Source organism: Cyprinus carpio, chromosome A22, assembly GCF_018340385.1.
Source record: "Cyprinus carpio isolate SPL01 chromosome A22, ASM1834038v1, whole genome shotgun sequence".
Lineage (NCBI taxonomy): Eukaryota > Metazoa > Chordata > Actinopteri > Cypriniformes > Cyprinidae > Cyprinus > Cyprinus carpio.
In genome coordinates this window covers 14050688-14070653 of record NC_056593.1, presented here as the reverse complement: position 1 = coordinate 14070653, position 19966 = coordinate 14050688, and the positions used below count along the sequence as shown (strand labels likewise).

Genomic DNA, 19966 nt, shown 5'->3' with positions numbered 1-19966 from the left:
AAAAATAACCAAAATGAAGTGTTATAGAACAGATATTGTATGAGTCAGCAAGAATCCTCAATAATTTCAAGACCAAAATAATTTTAGTGATAATGATGGTTTCACCTATTGCTTACATGTAATTGCGTCCGGATGTGGTTCTATAACTGGCATATGCTGTAGATCAGAGTTGAGTTGTTATGATGTTCTTCGACTCCGAGTTTCAACACAAAAACTTTTACTAGTCCTAAACTGGGTTTCAGATCACATTGTATTGGACATAAAGGACACAATAATAAATAAAAAGTCAAAGCCTGAATTAAGAATAGTTCATATTTAATTAACTTCTGCCGATAGATTCAGATATAATAATTTTTACAGATGGCTGAAATATCTCACCGATCACCACAATAACCCGAAGCCCATTCATCAGTCAAATATGATGATAACAATTTCTCATGGTGTCTGAATCTGCTCGGTATACTCAGTCACTGTATGATTTGTGGTACTCGAGTTAACACAGTTAGTTGAGTTGATTCTGTAATAAAAAGTGTCCAGTCTATGTACTGTAAAAATTTTCGTTAGTGCAATGGCTACAGATTTGTAGCACTGAAAATTTATAAAATTAAAAAAACAAACAAAACAAACAAACAAAAAAAAAAAAAACAAACAAAACAAACAAACAAAAAAATATACTATTTTATCATCTGTATTTAAGCAAATACAAAAATATAGATTTTAGATTGGATCATTATTGCAGATGATTAAATGTTTTCCAGGATGCTGTGTATTTGACAACAATTCTTTTAATTCTAACAATGATGCCAGTGTGCTTAGCTTTTTTATTCTTGAAAAACAAATGTCGGAAGACACCAGCGTTCCAGATTCCGAATGACAATACAAAGATAACATACAAAGACGACTCAATTGAGAAATAGTGGCTAATGAGCATGAAAATAAATAAAATAAATAAATAAATAAAAAGGAAAATTATTCTTGATGATTTTGGTTACACAGAATCTGATCGTAATCTATTGAAAGCCTTTTGGTTGGCTGGAGTCGACTTTACAGAGGGTTCGACTCTGCCATTGCCTATACAAGGATCTCGGCCAAAAACAATGCAACTCTTGATGAAAATAAATGCTGTGATGTTGCCTACCATTGTGACCAATGCCACAAATAACAATTAATCGCTGCCAAAAAAAATGATCTATGTCTAATTGTAAATGTCGGTAGTTCATACTAGTATGTATGTAAGCTGTGATCATCAGTGTCTTGATCACTGAAGGATAAATGAAACTCACCATTGACAAGTGCAGTCTGGTGCTGTTGCTGGTTGGAGCGTGTTCGGTGTGTTATACCAGTAATAAACTCCTATTCATCAGCACAGTCAACATTATAATACACTGGATGTTTAAACTGCACTGAATATTTTTTTCTGAAAGTTTTCTTATAGTACTGAATGGTGGTATTGTGGTGTTGGGAAATGTTCGTAGAAGTACTGTTCGGAGGATCTGCTGTTTTCAGTAAAATCCAATAAACCTCATTTTCATCAAGATCACAGTTTATGATCACATTTGATCCCAAATCAGTCAGTAGATCTGAAACTGCAGCTTGACAACAGATAAACACATCTATAAGATAAAAATAAATAAGATTAACAACATAAAATCTGACGCATAACATAAAACTATTTAGAATTTTTAATATGTTTACAAAGCACGTAAATACATTGATATCATGTAATAAACTCACAGAGCTGAAGCTGAATGATCCTCATGCTGTTGTCGTGGTAAAACACTTAACACTATAAAAATCGGTTCCCTCCACTCAACATTTAAGATGAATCTACTGCAGCTTTGAAGCAAAGACAGGAAGAAAAAAAAACACCCACATCAATGCAAAGGAAGTCAAAGTTAATTTTGCTCTGACCACAAAACCCAATTTCTCGTCACCATCATCACTTTATTAAGTTTAACACGTTTGATATTCAATCATGTTAAAGTCATGTTGGTAAATCTTAGATCAAAGCTTAAATTATTAAAGCATTGGGTCAAGCTCCACTCTTCTATCAGGCCACTCGTGTGGTGTGTGCTGTGGTGGAAGACTGATATCTGGATCCTGACAATCCTGTGGTTTGGTTGTGGTTCTTAGTTGGAATCAGATGTCATGCTCCATTTTTGTTGTCTTTTGTTGTGAGCACATGGTGAGGGGTTCTGTGACCTGTTTGGCTGCCTAGACTGATGTTTAAACGCAGTGGAAATACACAATTCAAGGGAAAATACAGCCATGATGATCTCAGTTAAAACGTAACTAACAAAAAGACTGGAAATGTAAGTAAACTGTCACAGTAAGTAGTCTCAATAAATTTGATATATCAGCATAGCAGGACATCTTTGTTCTATTTGTAGGTCTGTGGTTACATAATGAACCTTTACATTGTTGTCGTTTTTTTTTCCCCTTTTGTGTGCTGTAAATAATACTTGTCTTTTTCTTTTCTGTTTCACAATGACATTGTACTGTAATTTTGCTGCCAGATCAATGTGAAAAAGACCCCAAGTAAATGTTAATTCATGTCCAATCACTTGCACTGAATATACCACAAATAGATAGACCAGAGGAGAAAAGTTAGAGCTTTGAAAGATCAAGGCTTGGCTGCGTAATGGTTTCAGCCGCCACTAGCTACCACATGAGGCAACAGCGGAAAATCCCCAACAGGAACTTGCTGCAGGCTACATTAAACAGTGATAATATACAAGAAAGACAAGTTATATATGTAATATTTATTCATTTATTAATTGCACTAGAAATTTTCATAGACATCGTTGCAAAAGCCGTCAAATAGCCTAACCACTTCAAAGCAGTTTAGAGATGCAGATTTAGTGTCCATTATGCGCGTAACTGCACTTTGGCATTTTTTCCGTCCTGGGACAGTCTATGTCGCAATTGACTATCCTGTTAGTTCTACACACTTCGTCAAAGTGAAAGAGCCCACTGAGATCAGCGCAACATCATTGTCATCGCGAGTGTACATGGTTTGCAGGTAGGTGAGTTAGCCAAAGGAGGTGTCAAGGGGGACTAGCATTCGACATAATTGTCAGATCCCAAGGGTTTCATTTGCGCAGAGAAATAAAACTGGCCTTCACCATGATTCATCAGACCAGGCGAACCTTCTTCCATGCCTCCATGAGTCCAGTCTGATTCCTCAATGCACCTTTGTAGGCGCTTTTGCAATGGACAGGGATCCTCAGGGCACTCTGACCAGTCTGTGGGTATGCAGCCCACCGAGTGTTGAAAAACTGTGTCATGTAACTGTATGTGTTCTGACACCTGTCTATCATTTACTTTGTCAATAGTTTGTAAGCTACAGTGGCTCCTTCTTTGTGAGCTCAACGCCTTTGAACGTAGCTAGTCTTTTTGGGGAAGACGCTCTGACCCAGGTCCTTCCTAGCCATTACTATTTTAGTCCCACTCACATCTTGTTGCTTGGCCATTTTCCTGCTTCCAGCAACATGATATTCATGACTGACTGTTCACTTGCTTTGTTATATCTCCACCCATTAACAGTTGCCATAAGAATGATGTATTCAATGTTACTCAATTCAGTGGTTTCAGTGCTGTGGTTGATCAGTGTAACTTCCCCTCCCTCTTAAAACAACATCTCTACTCTTCTCTGATGATGTGCTCACTGGTGTGAGGGAGGGACAACCTGTCAACTCCTTGTCGACTCCTGATGGACAAAATTGAGTACTGTCTTACATTTTTTCCTTCTTGTTAATATTCACATATCACATATCACATTAAGGAAGAAAAGACTAGGACAAGCCATTTCATGCAGACTTTAAAGGGATTTCACATTACTGGTTAATGACAGACTCACTCACTCATAAAGACAGACCCTTGCTGCCACCTACCGGCGTAACAACGTAACCTGCACTGAAATCGTGCAGAAGTCCCCACAACTAGCTGCGTTTACACATGCGATCACCATGTTCTGATCAAGCAGATCAGAACATCAGTCAATCAGGACTACAGCTTGTCTAGTAACAAGATATCTTTTTAATATCTAATAAACTACACTGGGGGCAGCTGTGGCCTAATGGTTAGAGCGTCTGACTTGTAACCAGAAGGTCGGAGGTTCGAGTCTCGGTGCTGGCAGGAGTTGTAGGTGGGAGGGAGCGAATGAACAGCTCTCTCTTCCACCCTCAATACCCATAGCTGAAGTGCCCTTGAGCAAGGCACTGAACCCCCAGTTGCTCCCCGGGCGCTGGATATATAGCTGCCCACTGCTTCAGGTGTGTGTCACTTCTCACTGCTGTGTGTGTGCACTTGGATGGGTTTAAATGCAGAGCACCAATTTCGAGTATGGGTTACCATACTTGGCAAATGTCACAACTTTCACTTTCACTAGTTTCCATATTCTTGATCAACACAAAGCAAATAAATGCATTGTAAGTCTATTCTGTTATTTAAGCCTCTTTATATATATATATATATATATATATATATATATATATATATATATATATAGGTACAAGTATAGATGCAGCATATTGTCATCAAAAAAATATATACTGCATATTTTGTAGTTCTGTTTTTCAGAACAGTATTTCCTGTTCCACTATACAATAAACAAAAATTTGAAAGGCAAATGCACAGGAAAATCCAACTCTTCTTTTATAGGATAATGTTTTAAGTAGATATGTCAGGAATCATATTACACACGTCTAAACTGTTTTTCCACAAAACTCTTTATTCACATTACTAAACCAATTGAAACAAATGTTCAGTTTCATCATCAGAAATAAACTTTATGTAAGAGCTTTCTTGTAGCAATAAAAAAAAGCTATTAATTATAATTACATCATTATATAATGCATCATAAAATAATTGACTAACCAGAACAGTATTATTCTTAACTCAATTATGATGCTGAATTTTATTAAATATTATGATTATTATTATCTCAACCATGAACACCATGTTTTAACCTTGAGTGTAAACAGAAATATTTAAATTGGCTGATGTGTAATCAGGAAATAATGAATGAGATTTGGTAACTGTGTAGTTATAAAGTTAACTTACAAGAAATACATAAAAAATTCAAAATACATTTATTCTTTCAAACACACTTGCGGTACAGGAATGACAGCAAAAAAAAAAAAAAAAAAAAAAAAAACTGTTTCAGTGTTTCAAGATCTCATTCTGCTATACATTAAGAACAAAAAGTTCATATTGTTATCAGCAAGAGTATATCATGAGAGATAATCTGCAACAGAAAATGTGATTTTGCATGACATGCCACTCCTGCTTCTGACGTGAACATTTATTTGTTAGCATGGGTGGCAGAAAATACAGGCTGCTCAGATGCTGCTGACACTTGCATTGTGCAACAGATCCTTTAGTTTGCCACTGTTCCTCCTATATATGAAGCAAGAGCTCTTTTTCTGCGAATTATGAAACAGGCTATCACGGGAACTAATATAATGAATATAGTGCAAACACAGATCAATAATATCTTTTTCCAGTCCGATTGTGTTCCTGGATCTTTTTCTGCTGTTGAATCTGCAACAAAACAAATGTTCAGAGAGAGCAAGAGAGAGAGAGAGAGATTACCGAACTGTGATAACAGACAACAGATCTGTATATGAATCATACTAAATTCAGACTGGAATCCATGCTGTTTTTAAAGGTGCTGTATGTAATTTTTTGATTGTACTAATGCATTGAAAGAGCATGCATTGCTGAGTTCACACATGTTTCTCAGAAAAAAAAAAAATAATAAAAATGCTACAGCCAGTCATTCCACTTTGAAATGTGTGTTCCATGTCAGAATGTCTGTTTTTGTTTTGGGCTTTGTGATTCTGCCCACTGACAGTTTATTCAAAAATATTCTTACAGCCAAGAATGCCAATTGGCGGAAAACACAGCATAATACAGCCATGGGAGCAAAATAACTGGATCAAAGATCACAGATTCTATCCCACCTAAAAAGCTTTGGCATCCATTTAAAAAGCTCTCTGACCAGAGGCAAATCAACTCATCAACATACACCGCCTTCTATTGTCAACTGAATTTGTTCCTGTTGCGTTTCCCCAATCTGCCAACCCGCGTGAGCCTTGAGTCTGATGAGGAGGGGATGGGAGAAACAAATCTCTCCAGTATTTTTAATTTGGACAAGAGTACCCATTTCAACCGCTAGCTATCAATGTTACATACTGCACCTTTAAAACTTCAAACATAAATGAACTATTTTTACGCACCATTAATGAACAGCCGTACATTATCCTGTTTAGAACCAGATGAGTGTGTGATGAAGCAGCTGAACTCTCCTGCATCAGTGTAATTAAGATTGATGAGTCTGAGGGAGAAGTTTCCTCTCTCATACTCCTCAGGGAAAGTTTCAGCTCTGTTCATGTACTGTGGGTCCTGTCGCTCTACTGAAGCTTTACCTTTAATTATATCATAAACAGTCTCACTGCCTTCGTCTCTCCAAAGCACATTAATATCTTGAAGTTTAAGATCACGTTCTGCTGAAGAACATGGCAGGACAACAGAACCACCAATAAATCCCTCTACTGTGACCTGCAGACACACTGAAATCATACAGACTTTAGCTGTATCATACTGCATTCAGTTTGGCATTTGTACATGTGGTATAAATTTAACTTTTGAATGTAGTTTGTTTTGTGCTCACCTTTGTTTATCAGCACTAAAAATGCACAGATGAAGCAGCAACTGCAGAAAAAAAAAAATAATAATCTTTAATCTCAACCAGTAGATCACGACATTGCTTTAGATGAGCAGAACTAATCACCAGTGATCAGAACAGTTAGAAATGCTCTCTACTTGCTATAATAAACACACTTACAACACTTAAAAGCATGATGGAAAGTGACTGCTGATAATAATGCACATCAGCTTAGAACAATAATGAATTTGCCTGCTGGTCTACATTCAAAACTGATTTGAATTTCAAACAAGACGAATGCCAAGGTCATAGGTTTGTGCTGCCTTCATGTGCTATCTGAAACATCCTGCTTCCCACTTCTAAAGTTGTAATTTGTTGCATTCAAGTGCTTTGTTGTTGGAAAGAATAGGAATCATGGGTACGGCCCATTCATGAGTTCACTTTTGCATGTTTCTTGGTGAAATCTTATTTAAGCCGATATTCAACTGGCTGATGATTCCTGAATCTAGGTCAAATAAATGCCATTTTCAGTGTATAAAAAACATACAATATGCATCAAATAGTTATATATGTTTGACTGTAATGGCAGGAGAAAGCAATGTAGATGCTGTAGTAAAAACAAATAAAACATTACAGTACTGCAACTGTTTCTCTTCTACAACATATTTAAAGTTAGGGCAAGCCCAAGCCTGAAAATAATTTCAGAGTTTCCCAGTTGTAAATACAACTTGAAATGATGTTCATGTCCAATTTCCGACAATTAAACCCATGAAGGCAGCATTGATTCTCACATAACACGCATAATTAAGATGCCCCACCCACCTTTATTATTTCTCTTGACATTTACAGACACTGTTCCTACAGGGTTTATGAAGCTAATTTTAATACCTTTTTAAGACTAAGATGAAACTTTGATTGTGTCATGTAACTCTCCTTTGGCCTGTTGCATGAAGCCAGCTGAACAAGCAGTTTCAGAATAGGTTTACATTTGACAAAACTAAACAAATCCAACTTGGGAAGTCGTGGCCTAATGGTTAGAGAGTCGACTCCCAATCGAAGGGTTGTGAGTTCGATTCTCGGGCCGGCAGGAATTGTAGGTGGGGGGAGTGCATGTACAGTTCTCTCTCCACCTTCAATACCATGACTTAGGTGCCCTTGAGCAAGGCATCGAACCCCCAACTGCTCCCCGGGCGCCGCAGCATAAAATGGCTGCCCACTGCTCCGGGTGTGTGTTCACAGTGTGTGTGTGTGTGTTCACTGCTCTGTGTGTGTGCACTTTGGATGGGTTAAATGCAGAGCACAAATTCTGAGTATGGGTCACCATACTTGGCTGAATGTCACGTCACTTTCAGTTAGCGAGAAAATCTGGCTAGCCAGGTAAGTTTCAGGTTAGTTGGGCCTGTACCATGAAGCTAGATTAGCTGGCTAGCCAGGTAAATTTCAGTTTAGTTTGCACCAATCCTGGGTTTTAGGTACCATTAAAAGTGGCCTGCCTTTTAGCGGTGTTTAGCCCCATAATAACTTACACTCCACAGCTAACCTGCTCCGGGGCAGCTTATGTTCTGGGTTAGAGATCTCAAACTGAAGTTGGACCAATCAGATGTGAGCAAAGTGACACGTCTGACACAAAGTCACTCCCCCAGTTCTGCTTTAAGATGAAGTGAGCGATAAGGGGGAGTGAAAAGAAAAAAAAAAAAAAACACAAAATGTCTGGATTTAATGATAATTACTATTACTATTTTATATGATTTATATATAGTTTAACAGTTATTATAAATCATTTGAGTGGAATCACTGTTGCATCATTAACATGCAAAACCCAAAATATGAATAAGAATAAAAAAAATATTTATATAACTTAAATCTCTACAATTTACATTAATAATAGACTGGCTGTTGCATTATTATCCTGTAGATGCTAAACTCTGAATATGATTCAGCAGAAAATGTTGGTCTTAAGGAAGCATGTTCACCCATCCTCCCCTACTGGTAAAATCTTCAATATTTTGAATGCACTTTAAGACTCAGCCAGTCAAACTGACATAATAAATAAAATAAAAAAATATATATAATAACCACACATGCACCGGCACACAAAGGCCATAAAACATGCTAATGCTAATGGATAGATCAAAATAATAGTTACAGCTATTTCTTTGAGTATTTATCACTCGTTAACATATCAGACCACGAAAAAATGCATTAATGATGATGCAAATGTTGTTTACTATTCCTAGTTTAAGTGAGAGCCAAAACAAAACCAGGCCAAATGTACATGCGAGCAAACTTTATCACTTTGTCACGTATCGCTGCAGATCTGAAGTGAAACGTGTAGGAAGTAGCCTACAAATCTTTTCGATGAAACAGATTATCACAACAACAACAAAAAAAAAGTATAAACATACCCGATGATCATGGTGTCCCGCCGGTCTGTATCCCTTCTAGCCACAGACCGACTAAAATGCCATTTGTAGTAAAACTGAAAGTATGTGGGTTAGCGTTAAGGCATGAGGGATACGTATAACATTACTGGGCATGCGCACATCAATACATCGTATTTTTTGTCAAACTATACAACAAAAATTACCATTTTTTCATTATTGTAAGGGATAGATTTAGGGTTGGGGTAGGTGTAGCTGTAGACATGAATAAAACACAATCTAATACGAAAAAAAACAGTCTTCATTGATCTTTGTAGGTCTAACCTGTATCCCTTCTAGCCACAGACCGATCGGTTTATGACATCAAACTATCGCGAGAGTGAGTCGAAAGCATACAGTGCGGTTTGCTCTCTATAGGTCTCGCGGTACTTTGGTACGCAAATCTTCTTCTTCTTATTATATAATTTGCGGCAGGCTAGACGCATCACTGGCGTATTACTGCCCTCCTTAGTTCATCTGGATACTCCGCTTAACTTTTAAATCCTTGCATAAAGTCCAGGGGCCTGATATAAGACTGTATAAGGGGCCTGCTGTATAAATGTTGCAATTTTCTACGGCACATATCGGTATTTATAAAAAACAAACTAGGCATAAATATGTGCGCACTGTACGGACTCTCTATACCATGCATACACACTCTTTTACCATATAAATTAAAAAAAAAAAGCAAACAGAATGATTTTAAAGTCTTTTTTACATGTGACATACACATTTAGATTAAATATGACACTCTCAATAATTAAGTTTTTGCAGGAAGCACTAAAATTTCATGAAATTATTATCCAGAAATTACAACATTTTTATATGAGTTTAAACAGAAATATTTGCAGTGGATGTGTTGCTTTCAAACACTTTCCCCGTGGTATGTGATTAAGCCTAATGTTTTAATCACAGCGAGGATTGCTTGGCATATGACAGTCCCGCTATAAATTGTGTTCTAAATAGCGAAACTCATGTTCTGAGAAAATACTTTTGCACAAATAATGATCATTGATGTGAACTTGATTCGTCTGATGGCTTTGGAAGATAGACTGTAACGACAGACATGAGGATGCGCTCATTGATCAAACAGGTTTCAACAGGTCACATGACAGTGTTCACAGGTGTCGCGCACAGACAGCAGCCTATTGATAACCCCTTTCGTGCTCTTCCCAATATTGTGACAGACACCATATTTAAAAGATAGAATTTGAAGGAAACTGTAAGATATGCACGTTTTATTTTCAAAATGTTTTGTAATTGACGCAGTGAGTCAGACAGACACATTGCCAGAAAAAAAGGGCCTATATCTTTCCATAAAATATAGGCTACTAGCATTCTATGTTTACCTTTTAGGCAAACTGCATAAATTAGAATAGTAACGTCTCAAAACGCATTTATAGTCCATTTCGCTACCCTTAACTGTGTTAAACTCCATTAAACATGGTTTCACATGGATGGAAATATGCATGGAAATGATATGCAGATGACGTTATGCATATTAAAACTAGACATTGTAAGCTCCATATATGGATCTTTCGGGGAGGAGACGGGGTGGAGATTCATGAACGCACAATCTTCCGCTGACTGGGTGTTGCGAAGGGAGTTTGGCAGATTAAATCTACATAAAGTTTTATACATAAGGCCCCAGATGGTGCGCAAACTGTTTTGCGCAAGGCCTCTTCAAGCTGAGTGCACCTTCGTTACCCTGCACTATAGGAAGCTGTCATAGAGCAATAGGGTAAAAAAAATCTATAGCAGTGAGCAGGAGACTAGTAAAAAAAATAACATGAAATAATAATAAAAAGGAAAAAAAAAAATTTTTTTTTACTTTTATTTGAATTGTGAAAAGCAAATATATGACTTTGGCTGTGGAAACATGCCATGTAAGACAAAAAATAAAAAGGTCAGGCACAGTTGCTAATTATCTTGCCTTTGCAAGCATGCCATGATAACATCAAACATATGTTCAAAATAGAACATTACATTATCAGTTTCTGTGAGTGTAGACATAGACACAAAGTACAGAAATATTAATTTCACACTGTGTCAATAGTTGACACTTTGGGGTAACTCCTTTCCCCAAGAAATACTGAAATGTTAACTACACTGAAAATTATTTTCAAATGTGCGAAATATTAAATCTTTTTCTTGAAGTCAGCTGCTGTCTTCACTCAAACCTTCACAACTCACCTCTTCAGCTCAATGTTCGGCTCAGCGTCCAACCAGGCAGACCTCTAGATCCACCTCAGCCTCTCGCAGAGAACCTGAGCAGTCAAATGTGTTTTCTCTCAGCTACATCACAGTGTAAGCTTCACAGTGAACATCACTCTCGTCAACGTAGTCCATATCAAAAACAAAAATGTATCTTGACTCCATATAGTGGTTATTTTTGTGAAAATCCTTAGGTATACTGAGCAGTAGGATTATAAAACATATGTGCTAATATAAAACTAAATTAAGTAGCCTATATAAAATTGCTAAATAAATCTATCAGTACTTTTTTACTTAAGTACATAAAAAATTGAGTACTTTTGTACTTTCACTCGAGTAAAATTGAAAAAGGAGTACTTTTACTTTTACTGGAGTAACACTTGATCATACGTATCTGTACTTTTACTCAAGTACTTCGTCCAACCACTGATCAAGAAAAGTAGCAGAATGAGCCAGACGAGAGTCTCTCAGGTTTAGAAAGCAAATTTTGCACTTGAGAGAAGTTTCAGTGTAAGCACAGATTTAGTTCCTGTTCTTTCCATAACAGGAAAAAAGCTGTCCAAACGTCTACTCTTCATATTTGTGAAAAAAAGAATATCCAGATTAAAAAAAAAAAAAAAAACTTCAATGGAATAATTATTATGAAAATATTAGGGCTGGGCAAAAAAGACCAGCATAAACCAGCATCCCAGCGTCAAAACATACCTAACCAGCATATGCAGTTTTTTTCAGCAGGAGTCGATTCGATATCGATTCTCAAAAGCTGCAAATCGATCTTTTCCGGTATTTATTTCAGCAAACATTTAAAAGAAGTTTCATTAGTCTTCTCCACTAGATTTCACCCCCTTATTTACCTTGCGCAATGTTACAACAGAAAGCCTGTTACACATTCAGTGCTTATCATGGTGGAGATATTGTTAACAAGAACCAAGAACAAAGCAAGATGCGTGATTTGCAATGCTCAGGTAAAATTCTAAAGTAATACTACAACTCTGCGGAAAGATACCGTGGCGCCAAACCCCCTCACGAAAGAAGAAAGCAGTCGTGTTTACAACTGTGGCGACAAGCGCTTATCAGGATCAACTAAACACTGGATTTTCAAAAATCGAACGAGAGCTTGTAAATCGAAAACAAATCGAATCGATACCCAGCCCTAGAAAAATATATTGAGTTTGTGAGCAGCATAAGGCCTTGAGTAAGTGCAGGGAAAGAGAAGCTTTTATAATACATTCTTTGAGCAAAATTGAGCAAACTATCTGTAGTATTCAGAAAAAAACTGTCCACGTCTGGCAATGTCTTGGGTTTAAGAAGATTAATGGCTTCACTAGCCTTATCCAAGTAAAGAGGCTTCCTCATTGCATATTTTCACATTCTCTTAAAACTCTAACATGCATTTTAATGGATAGACATAATAAACAATGTAGTTCACACCCAGTTAAACTGTAGTGTTTTAACCTGGTTAAATAAAAGAACTGAAGAACTGTTAAACTGTATTACAGCAGATCAAGTAAATAATTACACTCTTTCTGACATCAGTCTGCAGAGCCATATAGCAAATATGTATAGATAATTTACCCTGAGCACACTGTGTGTAAACAAATAATTAAATTAGCTAATGTGCAATCAGGAATTAATAAATCAGATTGTAACATTTTAACAAACATAAAATAAATACAGAATACAAAACACATTTATTCTGGCAAACACAACATAAAGAAAGAGCACTAGTGGTACAGAATTGTGAAGGCCATTCTTTGACAGGATATCTCATTGTTACTTATTTATTTGCTTATATAGTGTTTAAAGATCTCATTGTTACGCATTAAGAACAAACAGTGCACATTGATTTCTGTCAACAAGAGTATAACAATACAGAACAGTGTAATACTTGATTCACACTGCACCTGAGTGTGGCATGAGCTGCAGCAGAAAATATAATTATTCATGACGTGCCTTTCATGCTTTCAAAATGAACTCTCATTTGTTAACATGGGTGCCAGAAAAAACGTGCTGCTCAGAGGTTGCTCACACTGGAGAGGCAACAGGCCTTACCAGTATTCTGCACAAGAGAGAAACAATGAAAGCTGTCCTACAAATTCAGCTAAAGGTAACATTTAACTTGCAATATCGTCATAAAATAATAGAGAAAGCGAGTCTGTTAAAACGTTTTAACTTTCAGTTTGCTACGGTTCCTTCTATAAGGAAGCTTGAGATCTTTTTCTCCTGCGAAACATGACATAGGCTGTTATAGACACAACAGTTAATTCAAGTAAATACAGTAAATACAGTAAAAACACAGATCAATATCTTTCTCCAGTCTGACTGTGTTTGTGCTCCTTCATTTTCTTGTTCAGTTATTTTGTTTCCCTTTTCTTCTGTTGATTCTGCAAAAAAAAAACAAAAAAAAAAAACACATTACTGCACTGTGAGAAAGAACGGTTTGTTTTTAATTTAAAGCTTCAAATATAAATACAGTTTTTTTTGCGCACCCTTGATGATCAGCTGTATCGTACAAAGATCATCTGTGTGTATAATGAAGCAGCTGAACTCTCCTGCATCAGTGTAATTAAGATTGATGAGTTTGATGGAGAAGTTTCCTCTCTCATACTCATCCGGGAAAGTTTCAGCTCTGTTCTTGTACCATGGGTTCTGTCCTGCTACTGAATCTTTACCATTAATTATATCATAAATAGTCTCACTGTCTTTGTCTCTCCAAAGCACATTAATATCTTGAAGTTTAACATCATGTTTCAGCTGAAGAACACGGCAGGAGAACAGAACCACCAATAAAACCCTCAACTGGGACCTGCAGACACACTGAAATCACACAAACTTTAGCTGTAAACACAGTCTGACATTTATACATGTGGTATAAATTAAACTTTTGAATGTAGTTTGTTTTGTGCTCACCTTTGTTTATCAGCACTAAAAATGCACAGATGAAGCAGCAACTGCAAAAAAAAAAAAAAAAAAACAACCTTTAACTTCTTTAATCTCAACCAGTAGATCACGACATTGTTTTAGATGATAAAAGCATGATGGAAAGTGACTGCTGATAATAATGCACATCAACTTAGAAATAATAAACACACTTACAACACTTAAAAGCATGATGGAAAGTGACTGCTGATAATAATGCACATCAGCTTAGAACAATAATGAATTTTTATACAATTAAAGAATAATAATGAATTTTCCTGCTGGTCTACATTAAAAACTAACGGATTTGAATGGATTTGAAGATGAATGCCAGGGGTCATATGTTTGTGCTGCCTTCATGTGCTATCTGAAACATCCTGCTTCCCACTTCTGAAGTTTTAATTCCGAGTTGTTGCGTTTAAGTGCTTTGTTGTTGTTGAAAAAACAGGAATCATGGGTACGGCCCATTCATGAGTTCACTTTTGCCTGTTTCTTGGTGAAATTTTATTTAAGCCGATATTCAACTGGCTGATGATTCCTGAATCTAGGTCAAATAAATGCCATTTTCAGTGTATCAAATACATACTGTACAATATGCATCAAATAGTTCTTCTGTAGACAATAGACAAACGGCTTTAAGTTGAAGCAAGAGATAAGGGGGAGTGGCTTATTGTGGTTGTCATGTCATGTTACTTTTATTTCACAGTTTATTGGTCCATTTAGGTTTGCGATCTCTAACCCAGAATAAACCTGCTCAATAGCAGTGTAGTCTAAGTTACCATCAGGGCTCTAGAGTGCGAGCTAATTTCTCAATGGTGTGACTAAAAAAAAAATCAGAGGTCGCACCGGTGACCAGCCGTTTACAAGGGGGAAAAAAAAGTCCCCGCGACTCTGAAAGTCTCCTGTGGTCAACAACAGACACTAGAGCCCTGCATTTCATCCGCCTGAGCCCGACAGACCCCGACCTTTTTTACGCCCCTCGAGCCGGGCTTCGGGCCAGTTGTCACGTCTTAGTTTAGACGGTGGACTGGGCCTCCCACCGGTTTTAGACTTCTCCTTACTTTTATATTTTTTAGACATCCATCAATTAGTGATGAAAAGAAAATTGCTGCGCTGGTAGAAACAACACGAGACCGTGCTACCGCGACTGTTAAGAGTGGCTCGACTGTGTTATTGTCCCACCAGCAGCAGCGCAGCTGAACAGTTCTGCATTCAAATACACGCAATAGGCTCAAACTTGCAGCAAAGCGCCGGATGTTTATTTTCTTTATTTTATAAAAGCACAACGTTTGGTTGATATTGTGAGGGCACACAAATAAAAGACCCTTTGCAGTTACGAATGGATGTATTACTCTTACATTTATGTGCAAAAATGACAGAAAAAGACATATCTACTGAAAAACAAAAATGCAATTGATCACGCTGGTGTCTCCATGTCCTGAAGCGTCTCCGCACAAACTACTGGATATAGCGCACAATTTATCTGGGACTAATGTTTTTTAAAATTGTTATATGCTTGAACTGTTTTTATATCTATAGGTTTTATTTTAGGTGAGCTGTGATGATTTGAGAAAGGCTAAATTGATCAAAACATAGGCTCACTGTCTAACGCTGGCCGCTTGGTCGTTACTTAAAAAAAAACCCTAAAAATTATATTTAACAAAAATTAACTAAATTAACTTAATAAAAAAAAACGAAACGAAATATAATCACTTTGCTATTACACACAAAACTGAACTATTGTAATAGCTGAGACAGTAGTATAAGCTGTTTAGGGACTGTTTAGCTGTTCAGATCAGACACTAGAGCATCCCTTCATTCAGACACAGTGAAACTGCTTTTAGATCTGATACTACAGTCGTGGCCAAAAGTTTTGAGAATTACATAAATATTAGTTTTCAAAAAGTTTGCTGCTAAACTGCTTTTAGATCTTTGTTTCTGTGATGTACTGAAATATAATTACAAGCACTTCATACATTTCAAAGGCTTTTATCGACAATTACATTACATTTATGCAAAGAGTCAGTATTTGCAGTGTTGGCCCTTCTTTTTCTGGACCTCTGCAATTCGACTGGGCATGCTCTCAATCAACTTCTGGGCCAAATCCTGACTGATAGCAACCCCTTCTTTCATAATTTCTTGGAGTTTGTCAGAATTACTGGGTTTTTGTTGTTTTGGTCCACCCGCCTCTTGAGGATTGACCACAAGTTTCCAGGCCATGGACCCAAAATTTCAACATTCTGGTCCCCGAGCCAACTTAGTTATCACTTTTGCCTTATGGCACGGTGCCCCCCCTCCACCCCTGACGCTCCATCGTGCTGGAAAATGCATTGTTCTTCACCAAACTGTTGTTGGATTGTTGGAAGAAGTTGCCGTTGGAGGGTGTTTTGGTACCATTCTTATTCATGGCTGTGTTTTTGGGCAGAAATTGTGAGTGAGCCCACTCTCTTGGATGAGAAGCAACCCCACACATGAATGGTGTCAGGATGCTTTACTGTTGGCATGACACAGGACTGATGGCGTAGCGCTCACCCTTTTCTTCTCCGGACAAGCCTTTTTCCGCATGATGCCCCAAACAATCGGAAGGGGCTTCATCGGAGAATATGACTTTGCCCCAGTCCTCAGCAGTCCATTCACTATAACTTTCTGCAGAAGATCAATCTGTCCCTGATGTTTTTTTTGGAGAGAAGTGGCTTCTTTGCTGCCCTTCTTGACACCAGGCCATCTTCCAAAAGTCTTCGCCTCACTGTGCGTGCAGATCCGCTCACACCTGCCTGCGCTGCCATTCCTGAGCAAGCTCTGCACTGGTGGCACTCCGATCCCGCCGCAGCTGAATCCTCTTTAGGAGATGATCCTGGCGCTTGCTGGGACTTTCTTGGATGCCCTGAAGCCTTCTTTACAAGAATTGAACCTCTTTCCTTGAAGTTCTTGATGAACCTATAAATTGTTGATTTAGGTGCAATCTTAGTAGCCACAATATCCTTGCCTGTGAAGCCATTTTTATGCAACGCAATGATGGCTGCACGCATTTACTTTGCAGGTCACCATGGTTACAATGGAAGAGCAATGATTTCATGCATCACCCTCCTTTAACATGTCAAGTCTGCCATTCTAACCCAATCAGCCTGACATAATGATCTCCAGCCTCGTGCTCGTCAACATTCCCACCTGAGTTAACAAGATGATTACTGAAATGATCTCAGCAGGTCCTTTAATGACAGCAATGAAATGCAGTGGAAAGGTTTTTTTTTGGGATTTAGTTAAGTTTTCATGGCAAAGAAGGACTATGCAATTCATCTGATCACTCTTCATAACATTCTGGAGTATATGCAAATTGCTATTATAAAAACTTAAGCAGCAACTTTTTCAAATTTCCAATATTATGTAATTCTCAAAACTTTTGGCCACGACTGTAGAGGGGCCTAGTCGGGAAGATTTTGATCCTAGAGAGAGTGTGGCCAGCTGGTTTAGCCAAGGCCAAGATCAAGAAGGCCAAACTACAGGAGTTGGCCATCCGAGGAGCATGGTGACTGCAATGGAGGATAGTCCATAAGACACTGAGCCATGAGATGTTCAGTTGGAAATAGATTTTCTTTTTTATTTAATTTATCTTGAGATGTTTTTAAGTTTAAATGTCAGCACAGTGAAGCACTTTAAGCACCAACACTTTTTCAGTAAGTTACCTTTCTTGTAGAATTGTGCTTCAAATAAAGAACATTATGTTGATCAGATTGTAAGTTAATCATTTAGTCAATATTGCCTATATGGACAGCGATAAAAAAAGTGAACTTGTAAAACTGCTGTGTTAAATGTGATGCGGTCGAAAATTTGGGTGCACCTAACTTTTGTGCTGGTGCACTTAAGAAAATAAGTTAGGCCCACCAGTGCAAAAAGTTAGTATAGAGCCCTGTACCATGGCGACGAAACCTGCTCAAAACCAACCCACCTTCTTGATCCCGACAACTCAGAGTTTGCTCAAACTAAACAAACTTACCTGAAAAACCGAAACAGGCCTCTTGTCACATTCAGTGTGGACAAACTGTTTGTCATTTAACGACATTCCTTTTTTGAAGCAATGAAACCTTGTTTAGACTTAAGACAAGTTATTTTAATTAAAAAAAAAAAAAAAATATTTTAATATTTCAATATTTTTTATTTTGATGTGGAAAATTAAAGTGATAATATTAGGGTAAGATGGCCCCCTCACAACTGTGGCAAGGAGGTGTTGCTATTGTTTTTATTGCTTACTATAATAATTATAATAATTAATGGAGTTATTATGCATTAAAATTTTCATCATTCATCATAACCTAAAGACCATTTGAGTGGAATCATTCAATCTGAATTAATAGTCTTTTGCTATTTTGCTATCCTTTCCATTAAAAAATATTTATATAATAAACATTAAATAGGATTCAGTTAACTGGATTTTATTTGTCACTAACTTGTCAAAATGCTTCAATTTAAAATTTAAATCTCTACAATTTATATTAATAATAGACTGGCTGTTGCATTATTATCCTGTAGACTGCTAAACTCTGAATATGATTCAGCAGAAAATGTTGGTCTTAAGGAAGCATGTTCACCCATCCTCCCCTACTGGTAAAATCTTCAATATTTTGAATGCACTTTAAGACTCAGCCCAATAAAAATATATACATAATAAAAATAAAAAAATATATATATATAATAACCACACATGCACTGGCACACAAAGGCCTTAAAACATGCTAATGCTAATGGATAGATCAAAATAATAGTTAGCTATTTTCTTTGAGTATTTATCACTCGTTAACTTATCAGACCACGAAAAAGGCATTAATGATGATGCAAATGTTGTTTACTATTCCTAGTTTAAGTGAGAGCCAAAACAAACCAGGCCAAATGTACATGCGAGCAAACTTTATCACTTTTTCACGTATCGCGGCAGATCTGAAGTGAAACGTGTAGGAAGTAGCCTACAAATCTTTTCGATGAAACAGTTATATCACAAAAAAAAGTATAAACATACCCGATGATCATGGTGTCCCGATATAAATACTGGATTTCACATAATATTTCTAAAATGCTATTTGTAGTAAAACCGAAAGTATGAGGTTAGCGTTAAGGCTAGAAGGGATACAACATTACTGGGCATGCGCACATCAATACATCGTAATTTTTGTCAAACTATACAACAAAAAATTACTATTTTTTCATTATTGTCTATTTTTGCATTATTGTAAGGCTTAATAATAACATTTCATTATTAGTATACATTAATAAAACAAAATCTAATAGGTAGAAAAATTAAATTTCATTGTTAGTTTCCGGTCTGAACTGTATCCCTTCTGGCCACAGACGATCGGTTTATGACATCAAACTATCGCGAGAGTGAGTCGAAAAGCATACAGTGCGGTTTGCTCTCTATAGGTCTTGCGGTACTTTCAGGGGCGTTACACAAGATCCCGGGCCCTATGCATAGGCAGTCCTGATGGGCCCCCATGAAAATATCCAGGTAAAATAAAATATATTTCAGACTTTTCAAGGGCCCTCTCTTCCTTTGGGGCCCTGGTAATCAGTACTGGTTTTACCCCCAGTCCGACGCCCCAAGGTACTTTGGTACGCAAATCTTCTTCTTATTATTATATAATTTGCGGCAGGCTAGACGCATCACTGGCGTATTACTGCCCTCCTTAGTTCATCTGGATACTCCGCTTAACATTTAAATCCTTGCATAAAGTCCAGGGGCCTGATATAAGAC

At 37.2% G+C, this 19966-nt stretch overlaps 1 protein-coding gene and 1 long non-coding RNA gene across 3 annotated transcripts in view; one reads left to right on the top strand and one right to left on the bottom strand.

Annotated features, from left to right (window-relative positions):
* Positions 1-19966, top strand: part of LOC109083289 — an 84566-nt gene that overhangs the window by 28668 nt on the left and 35932 nt on the right. The window lies entirely within an intron of this gene.
* LOC109083294 (V-set domain-containing T-cell activation inhibitor 1-like) lies at positions 4978-19263 on the bottom strand. 2 transcript variants are annotated; one of them, XM_042712002.1, is made up of 4 exons: positions 19235-19263; positions 14215-14255; positions 6243-6575; positions 4978-5544 (listed from the first exon to the last, which is right to left on the bottom strand). In XM_042712002.1, the coding sequence occupies exons 1-4, from the start codon at positions 19243-19245 to the stop codon at positions 5381-5383; spliced, it is 549 nt and encodes a 182-aa protein (XP_042567936.1). In that variant the 5' UTR covers positions 19246-19263; the 3' UTR covers positions 4978-5380. The 2 variants fall into 2 exon arrangements, with proteins under 2 accessions (XP_042567936.1, XP_042567935.1); XM_042712001.1 differs by lacking the exons at positions 14215-14255; positions 19235-19263 and adding exons at positions 6677-6717; positions 9076-9089 and having other exon boundaries at positions 4979-5544.